General features: G+C 43.2%; 1 protein-coding gene across 2 annotated transcripts in view; it reads right to left on the bottom strand.

Annotated features, from left to right (window-relative positions):
• Nucleotides 1-12110, bottom strand: part of ERCC6 (ERCC excision repair 6, chromatin remodeling factor) — a 74875-nt gene extending 62765 nt beyond the window's left edge. Inside the window, exons 1-4 of one of the 2 annotated variants that reach the window (XM_045567837.1) lie at nucleotides 12015-12110; nucleotides 7149-7584; nucleotides 5332-5452; nucleotides 3021-3132 (exon numbers count right to left, since the gene is read on the bottom strand). In XM_045567837.1, the coding sequence (XP_045423793.1) occupies nucleotides 3021-3132; nucleotides 5332-5452; nucleotides 7149-7570 (655 nt within the window). In that variant the 5' untranslated portion in view covers nucleotides 7571-7584; nucleotides 12015-12110. Of the gene's footprint in view, nucleotides 1-3020; nucleotides 3133-5331; nucleotides 5453-7095; nucleotides 7585-12014 lie in introns of those variants that run through there. The other variant, XM_045567838.1, reaches the window with a different exon arrangement.
• Nucleotides 12111-14709: the final 2599 nt, after the last annotated feature.

Genomic DNA, 14709 nt, shown 5'->3' with positions numbered 1-14709 from the left:
TTGCCTTTTCACTCTCTCAATGATACCTTTTGACAAACAGAAGTTCTTAACGCCTGTAATCCTAGCACTCTGGGAGGCTGAGGTGGGAGGACTGCTTGAGCTCAGGAGTTCGAGACCAGCCTGAGCAAGAGCAACACCCCATCTCTACAAAAAACTAGAAAAATGAGCCAGGCATGGTGCACATGACTGTAGTCCCAGCTATTTGGGAGACTGAGGAGGATCACTTGATCCCAGGAATTTGAGGTTGCTGTGAGCTAGGCTGATGTCACGGCACTCTACCCAGAGTGACAGAGCGAGACACAAAAAGAAGTTCTTAGTTTTAATATAGCCCATTTAACAAATATTTTCCTTTACAGTGAGCATTTTGTGTCCTGTTTAAGTTTTTGCCTATCCCAAGATCATGAAAATGTTTTCCCTATATTATATTCTAAAAGCTTTGTTTTACTATTCATATTTAGATCTATAATCCCGAATCCATTTTTGTACATAGTGTAATGGGTCAAGATTAATTTTATTTTCATGTGGACTAACCCAGCACCATTCATTGAAAAGATCACTCTTCTCCACAGCACTGCCTGCCACCTTTGTAATGAATCAAGTGACATATGTGGGTGGGTGGGTCTATTTGCTGGACCTTCTATTCTGTCCATTGGTCCGTGTGTCTATCCTTGTGCCAATATCACAGTCTTAATTACTATAGCTTTAAAATAGGTCTTGATATTTTATTCTTCTTCAAGATTGCCTTGGCTATTCTTGGCCCAACGCATCTTTATACAAATTTTAGAGTCAGCTTGTTAATGTCCCCCCCATCCTTACCCTATACTTTCTCTCCTATGCCTTTCCCCTCAAAAAAAAGAAAAAAAAAAACGAAAAAAAAAAAACGGAAATTTATTTAAGGGTTGCACTGAAACTGTAGCTAGATAGGAGAACTGACACATTGACAATACTGGATCTTCCAATTCGTATCTCACTCACATTTATTTAGATCTTCTTTAATTTTTCAACACATTTTATAGTTATTAATATAGAAAACATTGTAGAAAACTACATTTTTTGCCAAGATTTATTTTCAGGTATTTTGATTGTAATTGGCATCTCTATTAAATTTTTTTCCCTGGCATATAGAAATATGACTGAATTCTATATATTGACCTTGTATTCAGTTATATTGCTAAATTCACATAGTAATTCCAACAGATGGTCCACAGATTCTTTTGAATTTTCTAGATAATCATGTATTCTGTGAATAATGATGGTTTTATTTCTTCTTTTCAATCCTTATGCTTTTGATTTCTTTTCTTCCTTTATTACACTGTCCAGTACAATGCTGAATAGGAATCGTGATGGTAAGTACCCTCACCTTCTCCCAGATCGTAGTGGCTAAGCCAAAGTTTCGTTTTGTTTATAATTTATCCTCATCCCACCTACTTCCAAGAAAGGATTCTTTGTTAGGTAATCCTCACCACCACCTTATGAAATGGATCACCAAGTGGAGACCAGGGGAAAAGAAACTTCAGGAAAGCATGAGAGGAGAAGTGGAGGCTACTGCACTTATGCCTACTGCTGGGGTTCAAACAGAAAGGTAGGAAACATAGCCAGGGTCCTTACCTAGGCAACGCAGAGCTAGACCCACAAAGCCTGGGCTCTTAGGCACTCTGCTCTACCGCCTCCCCAGACAGGACAGAGGAGGGAGGGCAGTAAAAGAGACCAGGAGTCTCAAGTGTTGGCTGGTGCCCAGATGGAGAGATATAGCAGGAACTGGAGCTCATAAAAAGGGCAAGGCCAGAAGTGTACAGATTTGTAAGGCACTAGAACCCAGGTGGCTGCCAAAGCCAGGGGATTAGATTATTGGGGATGGGGGTTTAAGGGGTGTAGCAGAACAAGAAGAGGGCTCAACAAGAAATCCTGAGAAACATTAGCATTTAAGATAAGGCCAAGAAAGCTGGCCAGAAATAACTAAACAGAAGTAGTCAAAGAGAGAAAGGAAAACCAGGAGACAGACAGGAATCTCAGAAGGCACGGGAAGCATCAGCTGCTGTAGACAGGCCAAATGGAGCAAGGGTGAAAAGAGGCTTTTGGATTTGGGGAGGTGAACTATTAACCCTGGGCTAAGTTTTACCGAAGTAGCAGCAAAAGGTGAAAGACAGCAGTAGGTTTTCAGTAGCCAGACAGGAACAAACATCTGTTACCAATGAGACACACGGTACCACAGCAGCAGAAAGCACTGCCGTAGGCCTAATGAATTCTGAGAGACTGAACTTTAAAAGCACATACTTCTCTACTGCCTCAATTAATTCTTCATAATAATTCTCTTGTTTTACTGAATAAACCTCTGGAGCTAGTAGAAAATAATTGCTTGTAGAGCTTAAATATTAAGAAGGCTTAATCTGTATTTCAAGCAGTAAATGACTAAACAGCTACCAACAATTTCTAAACACACACACACACACACACACACACACACACACACACACAAAATGACTGCAAAGATATTTAGTTCTAGAGCTTATGCAATTTCCCAAAAGGTTTTCCAAAAGACAACCATCCAAGGCAGTAATATAAATGAAATCATGGCCATGGTATAACCTGAATAAAGATGTCTTTTCTTAAACAGAACTGATGCTTAGAAAGCCTGCTGAATACAGTCCTTAAAGATATGTGAGAGCAATTCTACGAATGTGTATTGATGCTGGGCTTCCAACATGTAATTTAATCATCATGTTATCCTTATCAAATTAACTATTTGAGAATGTTTAAGATTTCAAATTTATTAAATGTTGTAATAAATGTGCACCAGCAGCCACCAGTGAACTGAGTTAAAAATTTATTTTCATTCTCTTTATAAAGAGGAATTTGGTTCTACAAGTATAGTGAATAAAATTTTCCTAAATCTTTTTTTACACTAAGGCAAAAAATGTATTTTTCTCAAAACCCGGGCAAAGATTAAAGAGACCCTCCACTGACCACAGGCATTGGGCAACAATTCAAGAACACAGTGAAACTGCTCACAGTATCCTCACCTGCATCCTCCTCCTCCAGACTGGCATGGTCTAGTTCAACTTTTACCTCTGCTCCTCCAAGGATGGCCTGGAGACGTTTTTGTTTTGCAGTGATCTTTTTTAGCTGTTGTTCCTTAAATGGTAAATATTGAATACAGAAAACAGTAATGACATGATTGTTAAATAAAAAAGACAGCATTATAAAATTTTAAAACTTTGGCAAAAGTAAAACAAAAATAAACCAGAAATTCCATACACTGCTATTACTAGAGAGAACCTTATCTGGGCAACCACCACTTTTCTAGCAAAAAGTGGGTCTCAGCGCTCCCAGCAGGCAGCCTTGCACCACATGCCTTCCTGACTGGGCAGCAAACAGCTTTCCATGTGCCCAAGCACTTAAGGACCTGCACACTGACTTGGGAGACAGAACTGTTCTACTTGGTGTTCCCCATTACACACTGGGTACATCACTAAACCTCTCTGTGTTTCTGACCTTAGCAGTCAATGGGCTATGGAGGTCAACAGGTCCTACGGGTAAGAAATAAAAACACAAATGATCAGTCAAAAAAGTGAGTCCCTTCTGACAACTACCATATTTATGACTGTCCTTTATACTATTCTACTGATCACAAAACTTTAAAAGAAAAATATATTTTGCTATGCCTCTTTACCCTGTCCACCCCAGACTCCTCTTTCTCCTGTTACCTTCAACATCACCAGATCTGGGATACATGGCCTTCCTGGGGCCTCCCCTATGAACTGGGCCTGTGGTACCTGGTTCATCTTCCCAAGGTCAAGAGTATTTCAACTCTAAATATGAGCATGGACTGAGGCAAAATCCTGGACATAAACTCCAACTGCAACAACTTGCAATTTGGTTTTTTCTCAGTCTTTCTCTCAACAAAATCCTGTTTAAAACTTTCCCTCTGAATAGTCTATCTCTAAACATCAAGGAGCTGCCAAAGAAGGCCAAGAATATATAATTTAGAGTAGAACCTGAAGTGGCCTAAAGTTTGGTCCTCTCTGCCCTTGAAATCCTAGCCCACCAGACGCCCAGAAAGGGCAGAGAAGGCCTCTGCACATCAACTTCACAAGCTTCCACAAAAGGTCAAATGTCCCCTCTCTGATTTGATTTGGGGTGACCCTGTTGCCCCAAGCTACTACTAACTCTGACCTTTGGGCTGCTATTCCGAAGGTGAATGAGAGAAAATAATAGACTGGTGAGTGGAAAGTAAAAGGAAGGCCACATGAACTGAGTCTATGCACACCCCCAAGAGAGCTTAAAGAAAAGATCAAGGACTCCACTTACTGCAGCAAATCAACTATAAGCACCAGGACACTGATAGTCACTTTGGATGGCAGAACGGAATGATCAAAACCAGTCATTCCTATCCACTGCAATGTATTTTTTTACAAAGGGTTATATAAATCTTAAAAAATGTTTCTACCTCACAAAGCTGTACAAAAATCCTAAAAAAATGTTTCAAACCTCATAAAAATAACATCCTAAGTAACAGATGTTCCCTACCCTTAAGTTCTCCAACCCTAAGCACAGCCCCAGTGCGTCTGGGTGCTGACTCTCCAAACAGGGAGCAGGAGTGTGTGAGGGGTGATGGCTGCATCAGCAGGAAACAGAGTGAAGACAATTACAGCAAGCAGGGGCTGAGCAGAAAAGCGTTCATACAACACCAGGAGACTGAGTGAGAGGCCAGAGTGCCCAAGAGGAGCTGGGTGAAACAGACGGTGAAGCAAGGATGACTATGCAGTGCACGTAATTGACAAGGTAAGTAACACCAAAAAGAACTTATTCTCAAATATACAGACAGTCCCCACCTTACAATCGTTCGACTTGTGATTTTATAGCTTTATAATGGGTTTAGCAGGACACAACCCCGTCACATACTGAGGAGCTTCTGGACTTAATAAGGGTTTCACTTACGATTTTTTGACTTTAAGATGGGCTTATCAGGGTATTTAAATGCATTTTCAACTTACAGCGTTTTCAACTTATGATGCATCTATCAAGACATAGTACCACCCTGAGGTGAGAAGCATCTGTATATATATGGATGCATGTATCAATGAATGGATGGATGGATGGGTGTGTGTCTACACGTCTGTGTGTTGTTAAAAATGCTGTATAATAGAAGAGATTAAAGGAAAATAGCTGAAAGATTAAACATACAAAAGCAACCCAAAATTTCTCTACTGTAATTATAAATATTTGCTTCACATCTTATATGCACTTTTTAGAATACTTCCTAAATTATTAAATGGGCCTAAATGATGACTTTTAAAAAAAATGCAGTATTTATGTGTCATTTTGAATCACCTTATTATACTTCTGTCGTTTTACAGAATCTAGTTTCCTGTTGATGTCTCTGTTGGTGGCAGCGTGAGGGCTAAGTTGTTCAATAATTTTATTGATTTGCCTTAGCGATGTCATACACGACCTGAAAAATAAGACAAATTATCTACTTTTCAACTCTGGTAACATTTTAATAGCATAACATAGACAAAAATGCTAAAAACATGTCACTTTTACTCATTAAATAAAACAAACTAAACAAGAATGCACATCCTTATGAGCCACAAATAGAACTTGAAGGATCATTAGAGGTTTGAAATGGCTGCTAGTGTTTTTTTTTTAATCTGGTTGATTTAAATCAGCTCATTCTCATTTGTAAGCTGATTCACTTACTCTACAAGCATTTTTTTAAGTATCTACTTCATTCAAAACACTGTGCTAGAACAATGTGCAATAAGTTGTCCTTTTATATGAAAAAATGCATACATGAGTTTTTATAAGCCCATTATGGAAGCCTTCCAAAGCTTCGAAAGTCCTAAAAATGCTTAAGCGTTTTCTTATACAAATCATATCTGTAACAATATTTTTCTTTCACAGAACTGGAAGATTCATTTACTGTAGCATTAAACTTTGTGCTGCAAAGAAAAAAAAAATCAATTTAAAATAAATTACTCCTAAAACAGACACCATAGAATTATAGCTTTCAATTTTCAGAACACAAATTCAATCTTCTCGAAACTTGTGTAATTTGCTGTTTGCATCCTTTGTGGCTTTCAGGATAAACAGTGCAAGCCACTAGCCATTAAAGGTACCATATACTACCAGCCATCTAGCGGCACCCTCCTGGATGCCTGGAGACTCCACGGCACTCTCCTCTGTCAGCTCTGTAGGAAGTGGCCACATCTCCAACTAAGTTGAGGTCCTCAACACTCAAGGTCAGACTACAACTATGCAAAAGCACCTGCTACTCAAGAGGCCAAAAGAACACACCAGGGAACATTAGCAGAAAACATGTTCTCTAAGTGCCAAAAGCCTCTAACCTCCCCAGTGGCCCCCTGTGACACTGCTCCACCCTCCACTCAGCCCAGTTCTTACCTTCTCTTTCTCACTTGCCTGACACAGCCTAGAATACTGCCGGATGGGGGGCAGATAAGCAATGATGAGTGAGCTCAACCCTCTTCCCTTCCCTTACCCTCCCATTTGCTCCCCCAACCCTGGCCCAGGTCCAGCACCTCCCCTCTTCCCCACCAATGTGCTATGCTCAAAATAGCTCAAGTCAATCTTGCCTCTAAAACACAAATGAAGTCTCCACAGGACTTCATATTTCCTTATAGAGTCAAAAGCAGGACAGAAGAAAGGAAAACCAGGGAGCTCTTTCTCATTATTTCCAGAAGTGCAAATCTGAAAAATTGCCAAGGACTGAACACTTGGTTTAGGGACAAGCGGGAAAGAAACTACAGAGCAAAGAAAAGCGTGAGGGAGCGGGATGCGTTCCTGGTATAATGAGCAAGAAACACCTGAGCTATAGGTGCACTTCTCCTGAGACCAGTTTGTGCACATACTGGTGAGTCCTAGAGCACTTAGAATAGCCCTTTCTCTAGGACACTGCGCAAGAAACAGGCTTTTGTGAGCTGGACTAGGACCATGACTTCTGTGTGCAATGCTGCTCCTGAGGGCAAGGGCCAGGGCTTCAAGATGAGGTTGAGGACTGAATTTATTGACCCTGTCCTCCAAATAAGAGGTTCTATGACTCTCTGAAATTTCAGGAATACTAGAGCTCTTTATTACCTGAATTTCCCTGTCACGTTTAAATACAAATTCTGAAGATGGGCCACACTCACGTGAGGTCATCCACGACTGACCGATACTCCTTCTCTGCGTCAGAGAGCTGGGCCACACGGCTGGCCTCATGGATTGCATTGTCCACCTGCTGAAGCACACACTGCTCTAGCACATCCTGGTCATAGACATCCACACCCAAACCCTGCAGTTCAGGGGCCTGCGCACTAGGCTCCACTGCCTGGATCTGATGTCTGTCGATGTGCAGCAGGGCCTGCCCCCGCCTTGGAGCTGCTGATCCACACCCCTCAGCAGAGGTGGATGGCCCATCATCACAGGAGCGAGAGGGGTGGCATTCCTCCGCTTTCGCATCACCACCAATTTCTTGTCTGATTGCCATTTCTTCATTATTATTGACATATTGACTTTGTAAACAATCTTGCTCCTGAGTTTGACTTGAGTAGGGGATTCTCTGATTTGGCATCCTCTGTAGACTCTCTAAAAGGAAAAAAAAAATTGATACGCCTGATTATCAATTGGTTATACAGAATTGATCATATATAGTTTCTTAAATATTTTATAATTAAAGTAGACTGATTTCTTAAAAGATCAATATCCTTCCAATTAAATGAATTCAAGTTTCCAAATATTAACTTCTTAAAAGGGCACAAACTAACTATATATTTTAATGAGTTCTGATAATGACTAAGAAAAATTAACCAGAGAAGGAAGAAATGCAGTATCGTCAACAAAGAACATTTGGGCAGCCAGCTAAGGAAGCCAGCAACCAAAATCCTGAGTGATGCCCATGAATGTTCTCCATAACAGCTGAAGTCATTTGGCTGCTGTTTTCCGAATTAGCATCTTCATTTCATTATGGCACAGATGATTTATATCACAGCAGCATGACCAACTGTAATGCACGGAATCAGGGATGTGAGGAAGTAGCTTCTGTATAAATCAGAGACTAGAAACTTCTAGGCTGAATATTAATCCAATAAACAGGAGCTCAAAACAAATCAGAATCTCAGAAAGATTAATTAAAATGTTCTCAAAAATAACTCCCTTTCAATTCACAATATAATTTCTCACCCATCAGGTTGGCAAGAATGTGAAGTTTGGTAACATCCAATACTGACGAGGAGGAGGAGCCACGCTCATACATTGTTGGTAGAAATAAATTAGTAAAGCCCTTTTGGGGGGACAATTTAGCAATATCTATCAAAATTTTAAATGCACCTGACCTCTGCCCAGAAATTCTAGTTCTAGGTTTTTATTCCAGAGAAATACTCACACATATATACAAGGATGCTTACTGCAGTATGTCTTTAATAGTTTAATACAGTCATTAAGTACTTTCTGTGCTATTGATATAAAAAACCACGTTAAGTGAAAAAAGTCATGGACATAGTATGAACACATTTATGTTGAAAGAAAAGTGTATCCCCATCTGTGTGCATGGAATGAACACAAAAAGATCTGGAAGGATACATACTAACCTGCAACAGTTGAGAGGGGGAAGAAGGGGAAATTTCACATTTTACTCCACATAGGAACTGATGATTGAAGGAGAAAATTTTCACGATATTACCTGTATAACACTAATAAATACATTAAAAAGCAACACAATAAGCAGGAGTCAGCCTTGCTTTTTAGTTAACTGTGAAGAAACTAAGGTTTCTTTCAACACAGAAGCTTTATTTCTAAGAAATGGCCACAAGTGCCCCCAATGAGCCTCACTCCTTCCTCATCAAATAAAACAATCCCACCAGCATTGCACTGGGATTCAAAGAATTGAGCATTAACTGCCCCCAGAGACTCCCTCTCTACTGGAGAAGTCCGTCAGTAACAACACAGCAGGGCAGGTCAGCCAGTGGTGACACGGACAAGAGGCCGCATGAACACAGAGGAGGCAACAATACATTGTGTCTAGGGCCCAAGAAACATCATGTAGGAATTAAGATTTGAATACCTGGCTCGCAGTCTGATACACAGAGGTGCTTAATATCTGCTAAAAGGAAGTATGGCTCAGAGAGAAGTCTAAAATAATAAAAAGTTTGGTCTGGACAGCTGAGTCACCAGTGAATTCAGTCACAAAAATGAGGCTCTCAAAAAGGCAGGCGATGGGAAGCAGGGAGAGGCACTTACACCACCAGTGCCCTGGGCAGCATGCAGTCAGAAATGTAAATCTGAGCTCAAGGCAAGTATGGGCACATATGGCTACATCCGCAGAGCAAGCAGCTCCCAAGTTCCCAAGGCCACCAGGTACCAGAGATCGTTTTAGAGGGTATGAAGAGGCTAACACTGGGAAGGTTAAACGTGAACAACACAGTGAGAAAGTTCCTCCTCTTTGGGCCCTCTGACTTTTTTCAAGAGAAAGGCTCAGCTTGGTGCTCAGCTCCCTTTCCAACAGAGGAGGCAGGATTCTGGCTCAGAGCCTTTGCATTAGCTGGAAATGTTTTCATTTTCTTATTTGCATACATACAGGGGTTTAAGTTAAGAAAAAAAAGATGTCAATTCAACCAAAAATATTAAGTAACAGTACTGTAGTACAGAAAAGGTTAAAAAAGAATGAAGTTTGGGGAAAACTTCTGGTAACAATAAAGAAGAAAGAATGGTTACCAGTAGGTGATATAGCAAGTTCACATAAGGAAATCAGAAAGGATCCAGTGAATTTGGATACCAACAGGTCACTGGTTATCTTAGTTGCTGTTTAGGTGGAGCAACGGGGACCAAATCCAGACCATAGTGGGTTATGAAATGAGCAAATGAGGAAATAGAGGCCACAAGGGAGTGGCCTATCCTTTAATGAGCTTGGCTGTGGAAGGAGACAGCCAGAGTGATAAAGTAATAATGAGATGGGAGTGGGGAGAGAAAAATTATGGCAAGAAAAACTAGAGAATGTAATGGCTACAGGGAGAGGAGGGAAATAACCTACACAGAAAGTTGCACAAGATGACACAGCAGCAGGGAAAGCTCCAGAGCAGAGATGAACAGAAGGCACCCATGTTTCTCTCACTCTAGCAGGATGACTCCTGATGGACCTAAATCTGTAGATGCAGAGGAGGGAAGCTGAAGTGGACTACAGAGAAAACACCTCATAAGGTAGGAAGTTTGGGCAACTCCTGGTCAGGGGGCAAAGTTAGGATACAGGCTGGAGAAGAGTGAGGAGTCTGGAATAAATCTCCTGTAGAAGACAAAAAGGAGTTGTTAATGGGGAACAAACACTGATGATGGGTGTGGAGGACCAACCTAAGGTTGGCCCCCCAAACCATGGATTCACAACAATCCCAAGGCCATACAATTTCCTCCTCTAGTAATTTCCTGGGGGAAATGTCATTATTGGGGGTTTTCAGAGAAGTGGTAGAACAAAAGGTCATGGGGTCAAGATGCTGAGGAGAAAAGCCATTGAAGTAACTGGCCTTGGGGTCCACACAGGGTAGGTTTAAAAAAAAAAAAAAAGCACCAAAAAGGGGCTGGAAATGGAGAAAAGGGTCAGGAAGGCACGTAAGAGCCTGGCTGTGCCCAAAACAGCAAGCCTTCCAGAAGTGAGAGTTGGAAACAAGAAGGCTCCCATCAGAAGGATAAAGACGAGTTTCAGAAGTAAAATAAGTCATATTCAACAACTAGTAACAGTCAATTACACTAGGCAATGTACTAGGTTAACTAATTCCTATCCCCACCGAGCTTAGAGTCTTTGGGGAAGACATTTAAAAAATACACACACACACACACAGACACACACACAAACTTGTGGTGAGTGCTGTATGAGGGAAGTACAAGACTCTTTCTGACAAAATGAGAGAATCCTAACTGAAATTGAGGAGGCAGTGGGAGGTCAGTGAGGCCTCTCTGATAGTGACATCTGACCCAAGAGTTAATCAGGCCAAAAGTGGAACAAACATCTTGCAATGAAACGTGTAATTTCTAAGGTTGGAAAAACTTGATGCATTTGGGGAAACAGAAGAAGGCTGGAACAGTGAGAATTTTTTACTTTATTTTGGAGTTAAAAAGAGCCAGTAAGAACTCCGTTGTCTAAATCTCACAGGATATCTTCTAACACACTACAAGGCTTAATCGTGTGGCAAAATAGTATCTTCCTTGTCCTTCCTCTTGAGCACTGGGGGATTCAGTGGCCAGGGGCCAGTTGGATCCTGCTTTGGAGAGTTGGTTCTACACACGCACAGTTCTGCAAAGGGGCTGGCAACGGCCAGATCACACAAGGCCTGGGAAAACATGAGCATGGATTTTACTCCAAGTGCAGTAGACTGACTTTTAAGAGTTTTAAGTAGGGTTATGATGCCATGACTCAATTTGTTTGTAAAAGACTACCTGGACTACTGTATGGATAACGGATTGGAGGAAGCAGTGCAATGAGATGATGGAAAACATTTAGGAGAAAAATAATGGCAGCTTGGAACAGGATGACAGCAATGAAGAAGGACGCGACGCTACGCTACGTGGGCAATCATGGGACAGCACTGCCAAGCGGACTGCGCAAGCCTCCACATACTCCATCGAACCTGACTACATCAACTCCCAAAGTGCAGGGCATATATTCACCCGGAAACTCTCGAATAACAACTCCAGTATTTTAACCAATATCAAACTGGGCCCGGCCGACCCTGCGTGCGGCAGCCTTATATAAGTTCGGGAAGTTGACACTTCGTCCCTAGCCTAGGCGGGGGCCAGAGCAGGAGCCGGGGCTCCAGCCGCCCCAGGTGACCGCGCGCCGCCGCATTACTTGCGGTCGCAGGTGAGCCGACCGGAAGTCACTCCCGGCCCCACGACCGGCTCCTCGCCGCCCGCGCGGAGAGGCTCCACCACTGCAGCAGGAGGCCGGGCCGCGGGCCGCAGCCGCCCGGGGAGCCTAAGCCGGGTCCAGACACCCACGGTCCGACACTCAGCCTGGCTACCGAAACACTCACCACAAGGCCGCAGGCCGCGCACACGGAAGCAGAGACGCCACTGCTGCCGCCAGCCACCAAGGAAGCCGGCCTCACTGGCCGTGGCGCATGCGCCCTCGGCTGGCGGTAGGCACCGCCCCCAACAGCCCCGCCCCCCGGCTTGCGCCGTGAGGCCGGCGCATGCGCCGGGCTGCCGGGTTTGTTGTTAAGCACGGGCGCGGCCACGTGGTTTGAGGCACTGAGCGCAGCCCGGCCTTTGCACCTGCGTGTGCGCCGGCGGAAATGTGGTCGCCGCCGCTGGCCAACTGGGTGGCTTGGGGCTGGCGCTTCACAGCTAGTGACAAATACCTCACTAGTGAGACGGTTATAAAAATTAAGAGAGAGATTTCCAGAGAGGAGAGAGTGAGAGAGAGAGAGAGAGAGAGAGAGAGGAGAGAGAGAGAGAGAGAGAGAGAGAGAGAGAGAGAGAGGGGTGTGCAGGTAAATGCTTGCAGTTAACCACGAATCCTAAAGAGAAAGTCAGCTTGGGGAAGGGAGCGAGCCCCACATTCTGGTCGCCAGCCAGGCCCAGTGGGCGTTGTCACTTTTCTTATTGGTTGGTGTGTCTACGAACACTTGAGAACTAGAGAGAGGTCTTATTTATATCTGTTCCCCTCCCCCTCTGTCACACACCTGGGCGGGGGTGGTGTGTGTACATAGTGGGCCTGCATAAATGGCTTGATTGCATTAAGTCAATCATTTAACATCTGTCCGCAGATCTCGGAGGTAGGCAAGAATTTTAGCTTGCAGCATTTGAAGAAATATGATGTTCATGCATAAGTTCAGAATAAAGGTAGGAAGTTGAGCTTCCCCTGAGGAAAACAGCCACCAGAGGTGAGTGGTGGCTGTACAAAACGGGGCAAAAGCAGAGGGAACTTCTCAACCCAGGGATTCCAGCGCTGGGAGAGGATGGCTGTTCCAGGGCCCTGAGGTAGAAAGTCCTCTGGTAATGGAGTGACTTCTGGTGGTCACCAAGTCTGGGTAGGGAAGTGCCTTCCTCGTTTTTAAACCTGAAGCTGGACGGTAGGAAAAAGGTTGGGAAGGGGACCCGGTAATGCTCAGTAATAACATCCTGTCACTCCTGGCAGTTGCCCCAACCTGTGTTGGGGCATCCCACATAAAAATGTAACTTGTTTTTTAAAAAGGAAAAAATTCTAGGAATCACTTCAATCAAGTATTGAGAATAGAAAGGCAGTTGGTAGGATATTCATTTTAATGCTTCAACATGAAAGCAAGGCTGGGCGAGGTGGCTCACGCCTGTAATCCTAGCACTGTGGGAGGCCGAGGCAGGAGGATCGCTCGAGGTCAGGAGTTCAAGACCAGCCTGAGCAAGAGCAAGACCCCCCCCCCCCCCCCCCCCGTCTCTACTAAAATTAGAAAGAAATTAGCTGGACAACTAAAAATATATAGAAAAAATTAGCCGGGCATGGTGGCACGTGCCTGTAGTCCTAGCTACTTGGGAGGCTGAGGCAGAAGGATGGCTTGAGCCTAGGAGTTTGAGGTTGCTGTGAGCTAAGCTGACCCCATGGCACTCTAGCCCGGGCAACAGAGTGAGACTCTGTCTCAAAAAAAATAAAAAAGATATCCCACCCTTTTGGGCCAAGCCAATGTATAATCTTCATGTTTTGATTTATGATTTTTCCTGCAACTTCTGGTTTCCTGAAATGTACCCCTGCCTTTAAAAACCCTAGACTGTAAGCCATTGGGAATTTGGGTGGCAAGCGTTAGTTACCTTCTATTCTCCTTGCATGGCACCAGGCAATAAAGTGCCTCCTTCTCCTCCTGCAACTCTTGGCATTGGTATCTGGCTTTGCTGCACTAGATGAGTGGACCCCATTTTGATTTTGTAATATTTCTTGCTGAAGAAAAATAAATAAACGTGGGCAAAGGAGATCCTCAGGAGCCGAGAGGCAAAATGTCATCATACATATTCTTTGTGCAGACTTGTCCGGGTGACCACAAGGAGCACCCCCAGACGCTTCAGTCAACTTCTCAGTTTTCTAAGAAGTGCTCAGGGAGGTGAAAGGCCATGTCTGCTAAAGAGAAAGGACAATTTGAAGACATGGAAAAGGTGGACAGGTCTATTATGATAAAGAAGTGAAAACCTATATCCCTCCAAAAGGAGAAACAAAAAAGAAGTTTGAGGATCCCAATGCACCCAAAAGGATTTTTTTGACCTTTTTCATGTTCTGTTCTAAGTATTGCCCAAGAGTCACAGGAGAACATCGAGCCCATGCATTGGTGATGTTGCAAAGAAACTGGGAGAGGTGTGGGATGCCTAGCTAAAAGGAAGAAACTGAGGAAAAACTAACATTAATAGTAGAGAGTTTATTTGGGCCAAGATTGAGGATTGCAACCCTGGAGCATAAATACAAGTTGCCCTGAATATACACTTGGATTAGCAGTTACAGGTAGGTTTTTAAAGGAAAAGATAAAGCAGTTCCTAAATTCTTTACCAAAAATTTACATTAAAATAACACAAGCTCTTGATTGGCTGTACCTTGTTCTTTGTATGACAAATTCCTGGAACTAGAAGATAATGGGTGGGGCAGCTAGTCCAGAACAAAAAGTCTTTAACCAATGGCCCCTGGACATGGGTGTAGTGGCATGATTGAAATCCCATACTCACCTCACTGGGCCTGATAAATTTTACATACCTGGCTTAGCTCAGATTGCT

Source organism: Lemur catta, chromosome 14 (assembly GCF_020740605.2).
Source record: "Lemur catta isolate mLemCat1 chromosome 14, mLemCat1.pri, whole genome shotgun sequence".
NCBI classification, from domain to species: Eukaryota; Metazoa; Chordata; class Mammalia; order Primates; family Lemuridae; genus Lemur; species Lemur catta.
Note: the sequence above shows the minus strand (reverse complement) of the source record. Positions and strands in the feature narration are given on the sequence as shown.